Source organism: Lactuca saligna, chromosome 5 (genome assembly GCF_052625555.1).
Source record: "Lactuca saligna cultivar CGN05327 chromosome 5, ASM5262555v1, whole genome shotgun sequence".
NCBI lineage: Eukaryota > Viridiplantae > Streptophyta > Magnoliopsida > Asterales > Asteraceae > Lactuca > Lactuca saligna.
Genome location: NC_136421.1, coordinates 215,663,336 through 215,678,215, shown reverse-complemented (window position 1 = coordinate 215,678,215; position 14,880 = coordinate 215,663,336). Strand labels below are relative to the sequence as shown.

The 14,880-nt window shown below is 35.4% G+C and overlaps 1 protein-coding gene across 1 annotated transcript; it reads left to right on the top strand.

The window, feature by feature from the left end:
- The first annotated feature begins 907 nt into the window (after window positions 1-907).
- LOC145046249 (uncharacterized) lies at window positions 908-1,270 on the top strand. Its single transcript, XM_078994544.1, has one exon. The coding sequence runs from the start codon at window positions 908-910 to the stop codon at window positions 1,268-1,270; it is 363 nt and encodes a 120-aa protein (XP_078850670.1).
- The last annotated feature ends 13,610 nt before the right edge of the window (window positions 1,271-14,880 follow it).

The window sequence follows — 14,880 nt, the reverse complement described above, 5'->3', positions numbered from 1 at the left end:
TCTATTATAAAAAAAAAAAAAAGACGAATTTCATATATACCCTTATTAAATATATATCAACAATATATTATTATCATATATTTTTCTTTTGTCACGTAACTAACAATTATACTTATAAGAAAAAAAATAAATAGTTTTACCTTTCCAATTTATCCTTATATTTATATAGAATAATGACATCTTGACACTGTTAACTTTTTTTAAAATTTTTTTTTATTTATTTTTTTATTTTTTTGTCTTTGTTAGTGAATAGAATATAAATATAAACAAAAAAAAAAAAGGATAATAGTTGATTTCTCTTGTAGAAATCAACAAACTTGGTCAATACTAGAGATAATAATCGAAAACACTAAAATGTGGAACATTTAATACAACAACTAACTTTCTCCTTGTAAAATCGTGCATAAGTTTGACTCGTACACGTTTGAACTTTAGATTGATTTTTATTTAATGATTTTCGGTTTTAAAATTGATGCGAGCGGTAACATTATTGTTTATATTGATTTGGTCAAATTACTATATATGACATGCGTGACATAACTAATTGACTTTTTTATAATTATTCTATATTTCAAAATACAAAATATCACAATTATAATAATTAGATTACACTTCCCTTTGTATAGACTACAAACATTTTGTTAGACTATAGAATATAGATCATATTAAATTTTTGTAAAGTATATTTAAGATTCCATTTTTCTCATAATTGGGAACTACAATCCACCTCATTAAATATCCTAAATCCACACAAAATCACATGAATTTGGGATTTCCCCATTAAATCCTCCACAATATCATGACACCTTTAGCTGCTTTTTTCTCTTTATCCTCATACCCCTAGAGAGAGAAAGAGAAATCCACAAACTTACTAGAGAGTAGAGAGGGGAAAACACAAACCCTAAAAATGGAAGATTTTAGATCCAAATCCTACAATGGAAACAAGATGCAAATAGAGGCTTACAACACCCACAATCCACCTAATATTCAAGATTTCAGATGTCACAGTGCATCTTATGCATCGTCTTCACAAACCCAGATCGAAAACACTTATAACAACAATCAAACGGGTATGGAGTTCAAGAAAGGAAACAGTGGTGGGTCGATTTCAAGAATCTGGAGCTTGACTGATCCAGAATTGCAACGAAAGAAAAGGGTTGCTAGTTACAAAGCTTATACTGTTGAAGGAAAAGTCAAAGGGTCGATCAAGAAAAGCTTTAGGTGGATTAAAGATAAATACTCAAAGATGGTTTATGGTCTCAGGACATGATCCGACCCGACCGAATCGATCAGGTTTCTCTATCAATTTTCATGGTGTATTTATCGAAACCCAATTCTTGATTTGATTTAATATTTATAAACCTTTATGGTTATGGTTATGGTTATGGTTATTCCCTTTTATATATGGTTTGTACAACAATCAAGAAAAGTTGTAAATTTGCGATTTTTCAATTTGAGGTTGATGTTGAGAAGTTTGCTGCTGTAATAAAGATTGAAAGCAATCGATTATGAGTGCGTGCATGTGGTTGCTGCTAATGTTGTGTAATCGAATCTGGTGAACCTAATTTGCCAAAGGTCGATACAATGTTTATGAACAAAAAAGAAAAATATTTGATTGTTTGGTTGGTTGATCTTGATGGCCTAAATATGATCTTTGGATTTGATTGATGTTTATGTGATCAAGAGGGATGCTTTGATTTGTGATCGCGATTATTGTGATGTTATGGTGTTCTTGATGTGATCAAGAAGACAATTTTGATGCAAAGTAACTATCAATAGTTTGTATATTTATAGATTTTTTTTCTTCTGAATTTCTTTTGTTATTCCCTTTTAATGTGATTATCTTGATCCTAAAAAATCTTAGAAAAGAATACCATGGAGGTATGGTCACAATCAATCCACTAAATAGAAAACAAAAATGATGCCACCTATCTCTCATGCCATCTCCAACCATACTTTTAATATCAAAGTATCAAACCATCAATTCTTGGGAACGTTAACCACTCTATAATATATAATCCGTGAGAACCATAGTTATAAAATTAATTAAAATTTTATATTAAAAATCAAATTTATTAATCAATTATTTTAAAAAGTTATTACTTAAGAAATATTTTTAGTTATATACAAGTAATTATAATCAATGATTTAAATAAATATGTGAAGTTATATCACCTTATAATCTATATTAATTTAATTTTATTTTTCAATCTAATGTTATTAAATTAATATAATTAAAGTGAGAAAATTAAAAATTTGAAATTTAAAATGAGGAATGAATTATTAATTTAATGTAATTAGAGTGGAAATTTGAAATTTGAAATTTAAAATGGATAATTAATAGATTGACAAATGGCATAATTGTTGATACATAACATTAATGAGGAGTCCTAATTATATGATACTTGTCAATAAGAGATTAAACGTATTCTTTTACTAGAATAAGGATATATATATTTTTTGATATTTAATCATTAGATTAAATAAAAAAACGTAATTAGTAAACATAAATAAATATTTTACATTACTTAAAACCTTTTTGCATAACTTAAATTTAAAATCTAAATTACTACAAAAAACATAAAAATTAAATTCAAGGTTAATGAGACTTTGAGATGGTTATAAAAGTTGTGTTTAAATTGTTGAGAATGTTCTTGTTGAAAGGTTTGGAATTGGGTTGATTGAATTGTTATGATCGTTGTTGGTAGTAGTTTAGGTGGTGTGGAAGATTGGTGAATAGAGGTTATTGGATTGATGATGTTCATACATTTGGAGTGTTTGAAGTGGGTGTGATATTTTGATTCAGATCCATAAATTGAAATAAAAATGAAAAAATAGAAAAAAAGTTGTGTGTTTTTGTAGTGTGAAATGTATACAAATGAGTGGTATTTATAGTTGTAGGATGTGTTTTTTAATTTGAAAATTAAATAAATTTTTTTGTTTCTAGCGTTCACAAAAGAAAAAAAATCATATTAGCCCATTAGCTTCCTCATCTTCATCACCATGTGACAACCGACCCACGAGACCTAAGGGCGGTGTTCACACATGGGTTGATTAGCCACGTAGGAGCTCATGCGTCTTTTAACCGTTTGCCTAAATCAGGAACTAAAAAATATTTGTGTCCACCAATGATGTTTCCTACCATAGAAAAACCTAATTGCTTATCTTTCATTTTGTCTATGCTTCTATACATAGTACCTCCACTAGGGCTAACTTTATCAAATAATCTAAATATATTAAGGCCAATGTTACTTAAGGTATACGCATGCTGGTTCTCCGATCATGGTACTTGTTGGAATTTGAATGTCTTTAGGCCATCTTCCAATTTTCGGATCGTGATTAAGTATTGTTGCATTCTTGGTTCATTTGCTTCATATGTGTTTCCGATACTTGGTTGGCTACCATGAAGGAGTCACCTAAAACATTTAAATTTAAATGCTCGACACCCATTTCTTTCTCCAAGCATATCCTAACAAACAATGATCTATATTTTACTTCATTGTTTGATGTGTGGAAGTCAGATTTGAAGGCATATGTAATTTTTATATCATTTTGGACTCGTTTGAATCGACATACTCTTGAGCGCTCTATTTTGGAGGCATTGTCCAATTACAATGTCCACGTTTCTCATTGTGTATTGTGCTCTATGGTTGATGTGTTTACTTCCTGTTTTTTTTGTTGCCTTGTTAGCATCGATCATTCGTGGGGGTAAAATGTGTCGATAATTCAACAAGTTATTGTCCTTTATAGTTACTCCTTGGTCAATAAATGATATTATGACCCCTAGGTCTATTTCCTATATGTTTGTCTTCTACACTTTTTTTTTTAGTTTCAACAATATTTGTTTGATTGGATGGTAAGTAAGAACTTGTATTTGGTGTTCTTGAAAATATAAAATTAAGTGAAAATTTGAAATATTAAGGTGAATGTGAATTTTTCTAGGTCCGGATAGTTTAGCTTGGCCATTGGTGATTGTTGCTTGTTTTATTCTACCGATTATTTGCGTCGACGCCCTCTCCTAGAGTGGAGCTAGCAAGGGTTGGTAGACTTCACAAATTACTTTCTAGTGAGCACAAGACCTCTTTGACTTCTAGGATCCATCAAAAGTCATTTTTCTTGACAAAAAATTTAGTGTTTTGAAGATCGGGAATGACTTTTCTACACATTTGACCATAAATCGATCTAATATTGTCAACTTACCATTTAGCCATTGTATATCTTTCAGTGTTATGTTGTTATGCGTATTGGTGTTTCTTGTAGATTTTTTTAAACCTTTTTAAGGATTGGTTGGATGCCATCTTCTCCAACGAAGTATCCGAGGACTTTCCCCCCTCAACCACAAATGTCGCTTCTTGGAGTATTTCTTCTTTGACAAACTTATCTATTTATACATTAATTTCCTCGTTCTGGTTTCCCCTTTACACTCTTTATTTTTCTTAGTGGTGTTGGAGGTTGGGTTGAAGTTGATATTGTGCTAACTAATATCTCTCAAGATTCCCAACGTGTATGAGAATTCCCATGTGAAAACGTCTTCGTACTTTTGTAGCAACTTTCTTATCCTTCTATGACTTTACAAGCTATGGGGTTTCCCATCTTAACGGCCTAATCTCGATATTCATTATTTATCACTTCACTTAAGGAGTTAAGGGTATCCGATATGGGCATTTTGTTGTTTCTGGTGTTTCCGTTTGGCACAAGCATCTTACCACACTACAACATTTTTGGGGATGTGTCGATTATTGTGGCTACTCTGTTTAGTAGCGAACAATTAAGCAAACAGTGAATCATTGATGTTATGGCTCTGAATTTCAACATTATAGATTGTTCCAATATGAAGTTGTAAAGGTACATGATACATAGTGTGGTGAATTTAATCATGCATGTTCTCTTTCCAATATGGTTTGTTAGTATAAATGACAAGGATATCTCTCATAATGGATATAGTCTATTACATATAAAACCCACTAATGAAAATTCACAACTCTTTAAGTATTGCTTCCATAAGCTGGGAAGCTTCCTAAAGCAATGCTCAATGTTGAGCTCCCTCTATCTATATAGATTCAGATGGATCTTATTCGTGCTTAAATTAGCAGGGTCTCATTACCTTCACACTAGAGGGGATTATATTAACACACTCAAAATGAAGTCCTTTTACTAGGGTCCAACCTATACCCAACACATCGAGTGTCTTTATGGAGCTTATGACATGGACATCTTGTTATTGTCCCATACTTATCTCATGGACCCACCATACACATACCTTATACACTTGTACCGAACCATATTGTGGTGAAGAGTAACGATGTTTAATCTTAAGTAGGAAGCATTTAAAACCAATCAAGATTCAAGGCAATTAGTAAGCAAATAAAAGTACAATCCATAGCTACCACCACCACAAGCTTATTTTTTGTTTCACCATTTGCAAAGACGCATTTGACTCACTCGTCGAAGTTCTCTGCCTAAAAAACTCAATTTCTAAAAGTCCAAGGAAGGTTGGAGTGGCCAGATTTGGATGGGCGATCACTCCCCCCTCCCTACAAACGTTATATAAGATGTCATTTTCTAAATAAAAAAAAAAATTAAATCCATGTGTATAGGCATGATCCGACTCAAAACTAGCATTTCTTGGAATTTAAAAACTCTATAATACCTAAACACCTAGCTTATTTGATTCACAATTTTCCCATGAGTCAAAAAGTTAGATTCAAAGGTTTTCCATAAGGTTTGTGAGGGACCAACATTCATATTGTGAGGTTGATAGCGTTTATGAAGCTACTTTTGTTCATTTAACATAAACAGAAGAGAAAATTCATGAAATAACCAAACATTAAGGGGGTGTTTTAAGCATTTAACCATGAAAAATTGAGTTTTTGGAAAATAACCACGAGACAAAGGGGGCTCCGCGGATCGCTTTACACCTCCGAGGTACGATGAATAGTTATGAGGAATTGACATGACATCAATAAATGACAAAAAATATTGTGGGTATAATGGTTCCACAGAGGTGGATCTACGGATCCATTAAACACCTCTACGGATCTTTAAATTTTCTGAGGAAGTGGTGGTTGGTACTCTCCGACAGAGTAACAGAGATTGCTCTGCGGATCCCTGCTACAGCTTTGCGGAATTATTGATTTCTCTACAGATCCCCCAATTTTTTTTTGTCATTTAGTGATGTCACGTCAATTCCTCATAACTATTCATCGTTCCTCAGAGGTGTACAGCAATCCGCAGAGCCCCCTCTGCGGATCTTGTGGTCATTTTCCAAAACTCGAATTTTCATGGTTAAATACTTACAACACCTCCTCAGTTTTGGTTATTTCATGAATTTTCTCTAAATAGAAACTTTGTTAAACCCTTTATCATTCTCATTGTAGGTTTATTGTCTTAGGGTGATCTCATCAATTTATTTTATGAAACTAAAAAAAAAAGTTTGCAATTTCAAGAGAAGTGGAAATAAACGAAGCAAACAATCATCAAGATGATTAGTTATAATATCCCATTTACACTTGTGGATTATCATCCTCACCGTAATATAACCAAACAATAATTAGTAAAAATATTTAAAGATATTTCAAGAAGCAATCATTTGGATTTGTTAATGAATCCTTTCTTCATCATTCAACTGTAAACCGCTCTCATACTTATTTGACCAATTTTTTGGATCTAAGGAAACTTTATATGTGTTTGATGATGATCTTGTCTCTAGTGTGCATGTGGGGTCCGCATCATCATGACATGGCCTCGCTACAGGCATCGTAGCGACCCATCACTGCTACGCTACGCTATTCGCTATAGCGAGTGTAGCGGTCGCTATTAACAACCTTGATTAAAAGCATAATCAAACTGGAACCTGGAAAAACAAATTATGACATCAGCATGTCTCGACAAGCTTTCTAGGGGTATTTTCAATATTCACTATGAGGAGGGAGGGCAACCTCGTCATTTTTCACAAACAAAACGAGAGATCCAAGTTCATTTGTTAGAATTGAATTACCTTGGTGGATAAAGAGGTCATGAAATGAGAGATCAAAGTCAATGTTGTACACCTGTCATAGTCAAAGGAGAGATATTACAATAGGCTCCAAATTGGCAACAATGGTCAATGGTCAAAGGTCAACCATGGTACCTGATTTTCCCTGTGTCGCAAGCCCATAAGAAAATTGTCTAGCTTTATATCTCGATGTAGAAATGATTTAGAGTGAACATATTCAATACGATTGATCTGAAACCACTCTAGTATCAATTACCTACAGATGTTAGAAGGTCAATTTGGTAATTACTAAAGCTTACCATATCATCTGCAAGCATAAGAAGTTAAGAACAGTCTTCAAACAAAGTTTCCTGCCACAATAGTTGAATAAATCCTCAAGACTAGGACCAAAGTATCTCCTTAGTTCTTACTTTAAAAATGCATCAACAATAGTTGTTAACCTTTTATGCTCTACCAAAAAGGGTTTATGCAATTATGCTTATGGAGCAAAACAAACAAGCTACTCCTTCCATCTCAATAAACCCAAATACTCGAACATGATCCTTTCAGAACATTTTCACTACTGTTTTGTCAAATACAACAACTAGTAAGTTAAATAAATGAATGAAGTTAAACTCACAAGCTTAATCGCAATTTCTTCATACGTCTGAACATTAGTGCCTATGAAACAAATTCAACACACATAATAAGAATTGAAAAGATAACTTAGCATTCAAGTCATCATCTCCCTTCCGAGCCCTTCGTTTTGTAAAATTTATAAAAAAATTGTGATAGATTAATGTGTTAAAACTACGAAACTGCAAAATTAGAGATTAACAGACCTAAATAAATCTATCCAAACAATCCACTGCCAATCTTACGACCTAGATGAAATTCATTACCAATACGAAGCTCCATGAAGATCTACGTTTAGTGTATTTGAATAAAATTGTGGAATTGTAGTGAGAAACTAGTCCATTTTGATCGCAATACATTGAAGAAAAAAAAAAGCGGTGGAGGAGGTTAGCACTTAGCAGAAGAAGCAACATATGCCCAATGCTTTCGTTGTATTTTGTGTGAGCGTCCTTAACAAGCGTATCTGAGGGTTGTTTCCCAAACTAGTGAATGCTACGACCACCCCGCAGTCTTACAACACTCCAATTTTGCCATGGCCACCTCCCATGGTCTTACCTCTCATCTACCACTCCAACCATACTCATCTTGAGTTGAAAACACATATAACTATACCCCAATCAGGTGTTCAGGTCATAATTCGAACTCTAAATCCTTAATCAGACAAGAACAGGCAGAGAGGCTCTAACACCACCCTCGACCTGGATCTTTCCACATACCCTCCACGCGTCATTACTGATGTGTCATGAAACATGAATTGTAACACCTATAAAAATCAAGACAATTTAAAACTTTTTTAACCAATTAAAATCATTAATTATTACAAAGTGTTTTCAAAATATTTTAAACATCAGAGTATCCCAGAAATTCCATATCATAAAACATGAGGAGGTGTACGATCACACCTTCACCTTCCCGCGATCATCTGAAGTACCTGAAACAAAATTCAAAACTGTAAGCCCGAAGCTTAGTGAGTTACCCCAAAATACCCATACACACGACAATATACATATAATCACAAAACATCATACTATGGGTCCAATTAACCATCGGGTTGGAATACCCCAGTCCCTCAAATTTCGAGGTGGAATTCTGATAGCTTCATTTTATTTACTTCTTTTTATAGTTTATTTTAGCATATTTCATTCATAATTTAGATAATTTCCATGCATATTTTCCTTTTTGTTATTTTATGACTATTTCGGGTACTCTCGAATCTTGTGAGCATAATTGCAGGTTTTCGGGTCTAGCGGAGCGGGAGTGTTCGGGACGTATAGGAGGTGATGAGATTTGGTAGACAAAAATGACGTTGGGCTTGATGGGTAGTGGAGATGATGCATAGAGTGATCTTGATGATTATTTGAAGACTTGGAGAGAAATAAACTTTAAATTTGCAAGATGCGGGGGAATATTCAAGCGTACGTAAATTATTAATCGGGCGAGTTCACGAGCTTTGGAGGACTTAGAGAGGTCAAATTGGGCTTAAAATGAAGAAAAACTTGAAGAAAATGGGCTAGGAGGTGATTGGATTCGACCTGGGCAAAGTGGGCTAAGCTATGGAGGCCCAAAACCTCAAAGATGCTACATCCAGGGACCACCCGCGCAACCCACCCGCGCAAGAGCACGCGGGTCGCGCAACCTCCTGCAGGGGCAGTTTCGGAAATTCTTCTTTTGAGCTATTTGAGGAAGGTTGGTGCCCATCTTTTGCATACTCTTGGACACCCGATTTTTGAAGATTCTCTCTGGAGTTTTGGAGACTTTTGAAGGCCAAGAACCCTTGAAGAACATCATATTTTTACCTCTTGATTCTTGCTTAATGTTTGGTACAAATTTCTCTAACTTTGTTTCTTTGGGTTTAGCCATGCTTGGCTAAGCTAATCTTGGTTGACTTTTGGTTAATCCTTTGAACTTTTATTGAATGTTGAAGAATCCATGAACATGTTCTTGAATCTTTATGGAAATGTTTTGTGTTTTAACATCTTATCATTACTTGTATGTTTTAGTTCATGAGTTTAAATGTGTTTGTGGTGATTAGTTGGCTAATTTCTTGATTAAGTAAAGGATCCTCAAATTAGCAAGCAACAAATGATTTTTGTGTTGTTTTTGCTTCACACAATCATAAAAACATTTCCTCCAACATGGTGGTGAAAGCATTTGACCCCTCTTGGATTTGGTGACTTTTTGGTTCTTAATGCTAGTTGACTTTCACTAATTACATGCTATTTGGAATTAGTGACCTTGACTAAGGAAATTGTTATGAGCTTCTCTAGCCATTTCAACAATTAAGAAAAGTCTAGGTAATCTCAAGCTTCTTGGATTACTATAGCCAAATTGAGGATTTTAAACAAGTATTGCACCATTGAATTCTAATGATATGTTCATCAAAAGTCAAAGTGAGAAAACTTTAAGTCAACCATCTTTCCCTTATTGATTTTACATCAAATTCTTATTTTTGTTGCAATTGTCTATTTAAATCATAGTTAATTCTAGTTTGTTTCAAGTATTTCAAAACATCAAAACCCCCATTTTTAATTTATTGTCATATTCCAAGTATTTTACAAAGAGATTTTTCATAGAGTTATCAAATTGAACCAGTCTCTGTGGATTCGATCCCTTTACCACTATACACTATTTTAGTGTGTAATAATTAGGGTTATTATTTGTGTTGGCCTCGACAACCACCAAATTTTTGGCGCCGCTGCCGGGGATTGGTTTATTTTTAATCAATTTGTTTCTCTATGCCTAGATCTCATTGTGCAGGTACTCAAATTTAAATTCCTGAAATTAAAAAAAAAAAAAATAAGTATGGTTCGGAGATGAACACTCCTTGCACCGAAGAGCGACTTTCTGAGCTAGCTCAGTTAGTTATGATGATTGAAAGTGACCAAAGTGTGCAGCCCACACCTCTTCTTTGCGATTTTTGTGCCCAAAATGGACATCATTCCGACATGTGTTCATATTTACAAGGAGAATGGGGAGATGTGCAAGAGAAGGGAAGCTACTATTTGTCAAACCAATCGAGTTATGATCAACCTCAACATGATCATTGGTGGGACAACAACCAAGTTTGGGGAAATAACCAATACCAAAACCCATACCAAACTTGGGGAAATAACCAATACCCACCAACTCCACTGTTCCAAGAACCCTATCCTTACCCTCCTCAACAAACTGAAACGCCAAGCATGTCCTTAGAGGACATTGTTAAAAGCATTGCCACTTCTACCCAAATTTTTCAGGAAACAACCCAAGCTAGCCTCAAAAGCTTAGAGCAACAAATAACACAAATTGCTCAATCAATTAGTTTAATGGAAGCTCAAGACAAATTACCATCCGAAAAGAGCCCATCGCATAGTGCATGTTCCATTCCTTTGAATGATGAGAAAATTTTTAATGGCCCAAGAGTGTTATATGAAGAAGAGGAAGAAGAAGTAGAAGTGGAAGAGGTTGTCAAAGAAGAAGAAGAAATTGAAAAAGCTGACAATGAAACTATAGAGGAAGTGATAGGGGTTAATGAAAGAGAGGTTGAGCCGCCCACTACCATTAAGAAACTAACTCCATTGGTAGACCAACCACAAGAGATGGAAGCGATAAATTTGTCGGACTCTTCAAAGGATACGTATCACAAGAAAGAAGACGCCCAACCGGTCACCTACTCAAAAACCATGTCAAAGAAGGAAGAGTTGGTCACCTTAATGAACAAGTACAAGAAAGAATATGGTTGGATGATTGCTATTATCAAAGGTTTGAGTCCGGTATGGTTCTCCCGTAAAAAGAAAGTCAAATACAAGAAAAGAGTCTCAATGTAGGTGTGGAAATTAAAAAATGTCGACACGGGGAAAATTTACAAGGTTAATGGACATCGATTGAAGCCATTCAATGAAGTTTTTGATTCAAATGTTCAAGATGTCGTCCATTTGGACGCCCCAAAGTGTTAAAGTGAAGTTTGGAGGCGTCTCGCCAAAGACGTTAAAGAATGGCATTTTTGGAAAGCATTGTGTTTTTGTGTTTTTAATTTGAATAAATGACTTTTGAAGATGCTTTTGGGATTCAAAAGAATTTTTTTTGAAGAAATCAAGAGTTTCTAGGTTTTTGGGGCCTTCCAAAGCGAGAACGGGTGAAAAACGAAGAAAAATGAAGCAAAAATGGAGATCAAGATCAGGGGGTTGCGCGACCCGCGTGCTGTTGCGCGGGTGGTTTGCGCGGCCAGGTGTGATGAAGCGACATTGGCCCAAGACTTAACTGCAAGGTCTGCGCGACCCGCGTGCTACACTGCGCGACCCGCGCACTGTGCTGGGCAATTTGGGCTATTTTTGGCTATTATTTGACCAGGTGTTGACCAAAGGTTTTAATGAGTTGACCTTTTGACTTTTCTTGACCAACATTGACCGAAATTGACCTTTTTTGACCCATAGATTAAAATGTTCAGCTTCTCTTCTTCTTCATTTAATCATCTTGACCTCCCACTCCATTCCTCTCATATAACCTTCCAGCACCCACCTCGCTTGAAAATTCAAGATTGGCGGAGTTCTACCGGTCGTAATTTCACGAAACCACCGCCACAGACATTTCCCGCCGCCCGACCCTCCGATTTAGGTCCTTTCCGCCCTTTCCTTAAGCATTGAGGACAATGCTTGTTCTTAAGCTTGGGGTGGGGCATTTCCCTTTTTTTTCTTACTCTTTTTTCATGCATTTTTAATTAGGTTGCATAACATTTTAGTTTTAAGCTAATTTTCATTCATTTTTTTAATTCCAAAAAGATTTTATTTTCTTCTTTTTCCACTTTTTATTTTTGCATAACATTTAGCTTAAGACATTAGCATTCATGCATTTTTGTTGTCTGTTTATCTCACCTCTCTTGGATGCCATGGAACAAGTTCACAGTTATTGTATCATTATTGGTCCAGGATCTTGTTGCTATTTCACCCATCGAATCGGGACCACTAGCTGCAGTTTGGGATTTCATACTTGGGATCAGATGCTGGTAGCTTAAAGGGGTAAGTGATCATGGCCAGGTAGTTTCATGAAGAATTATGCATACAATACTAACAACTGTAGGATATACTATAGCAATGGGTGTTCTTAGCCTTGCGGTCACTACCGCGGAGAGGATCACACTTGATCATGTTTGAACTGTTAGGATGAAGCATTGGTGCTTGTCCCCGAGTAGAATCCATATCCGGTCTCTTTACATCACCATATCTTTTTGCGATTTTCTTAGAATTTAGAGAGTCTTTTAGTCCACATCTGGACATTTTCATTATCTTTGAAAAACCACAAGTTTGAAAAGGAGCTTACATTACATCTTTATGCTCCACACATGGTCATTTTCACACTTAGGCCATTCGGATTATATCATTACCCTTTCGGTTCCACCTACACACCTTTGGGAACCAAATTTTGAGTCAAAGGGTTTTCTCATCAAAAAAAAAAAAAAAAAAAAAAAAACAAAAAAAACAAAAAAACAAAAAAACAAAAAAACAAAAACAAAATGAAGCATGCAAATTTTCAGTTGCAACTATCTTAGATAGGTGGCCGGTACAATTATTGAACAAATTTCCCAACATCTTGGTCACCCGGCGTTTGATATTCATTTATTTAGGTATGTTTTATTGTATATAGATCGAGTTGTTTTTCGCAAATTGGTGATGTTAGGGAGACTGTCGAGTCGGATACTACGGGAGGTTTGGGCCAACACCAAGTGAATCGATTCCTACAACGGTGCCCGAGCGATTAAACCTAGTTACACATGAGAGAAACCGGCAAATGTGAGATCAGAGTGTACACTTAAAAAAGAGCTCCACCCGAGCCCATCCAGTTGCTTTCTCCCTACTACAGATGTTCTTCATTGTATACATGTTCCATTGAGGCTGCGACTGCTCATCCCTCCTTACTCACCTAAAGGAGTTGTCCTGGCTGTGGTTTATGGTTCCATTGTCATCGGATGAAAAAGTTGTGAGATAGCAGCGAAATGAATTCGGACCATGTTGACTAACGTCGAACAGGTTCCATGGTTCTATCCATTCTTTTTATTTCTAGGGTAGTTCATCCCAAGTTCATTTAGTCTTGTCTTACTTGAGGACAAGTAAGGTTTAAGCTTGGGGTGATTTGATAGCTTCATTTTATTTACTTCTTTTTATAGTTTATTTAAGCATATTTCATTCTTAATTTAGATAATTTCCATGCATATTTTCCTTTTTGTTATTTTATGACTATTTCGGGTACTCTCGAATCTTGTGAGCATAATTGCAGGTTTTCGGGTCTAGTGGAGCGGGAGTGTTCGGGACGTATAGGAGGCGATGAGATTTGGTAGACAAAAATGACGTTGGGCTTGATGGGTAGTGGAGATGATGCATAGAGTGATCTTGATGATTATTTGAAGACTTGGAGAGAAATAAACTTTAAATTTGCAAGATGCGGGGGAATATTCAAGCGTACGTAAATTATTAATCGGGCAAGTTCACGAGCTTTGGAGGACTTAGAGAGGTCAAATTGGGCTTAAAATGAAGAAAAACTTGAAGAAAATGGGCTAGGAGGTGATTGGATTCGACGTGGGCCAAGTGGGCTAAGCTATGGAGGCCCAAAACCTCAAAGATGCTACATCCAGGGACCACCCGCGCAACCCACCCGCGCAAGAGCACGCGGGTCGCGCAACCTCCTGCAGGGGCAGTTTCGGAAATTCTTCTTTTGAGCTATTTGAGGAAGGTTGGTGCCCATCTTTTGCATACTCTTGGACACCCGATTTTTGAAGATTCTCTCTGGAGTTTTGGAGACTTTTGAAGGCCAAGAACCCTTGAAGAACATCATATTTTTACCTCTTGATTCTTGCTTAATGTTTGGTACAAATTTCTCTAACTTTGTTTCTTTGGGTTTAGCCATGCTTGGCTAAGCTAATCTTGATTGACTTTTGGTTAATCCTTTGAACTTTTGTTAAATGTTGAAGAATCCATGAACATGTTCTTGAATCTTTATGGAAATGTTTTGTGTTTTAACATCTTATCATTACTTGTATGTTTTAGTTCATGAGTTTAAATGTGTTTGTGGTGATTAGTTGGCTAATTTCTTGATTAAGTAAAGGATCCTCAAATTAGCAAGCAACAAATGATTTTTGTGTTGTTTTTGCTTCACACAATCATAAAAACATTTCCTCCAACATGGTGGTGAAAGCATTTGACCCCTCTTGGATTTGGTGACTTTTTGGTTCTTAATGCTAGTTGACTTTCACTAATTACATGCTATTTGGAATTAGTGACCTTGACTAAGGAAATTGTTAT

Excerpts from the sequence above, each read along its gene's own strand:
- LOC145046249 (XM_078994544.1), top strand. The coding sequence starts at position 908 with ATGGAAGATTTTAGATCCAAATCCTACAATGGAAACAAGATGCAAATA.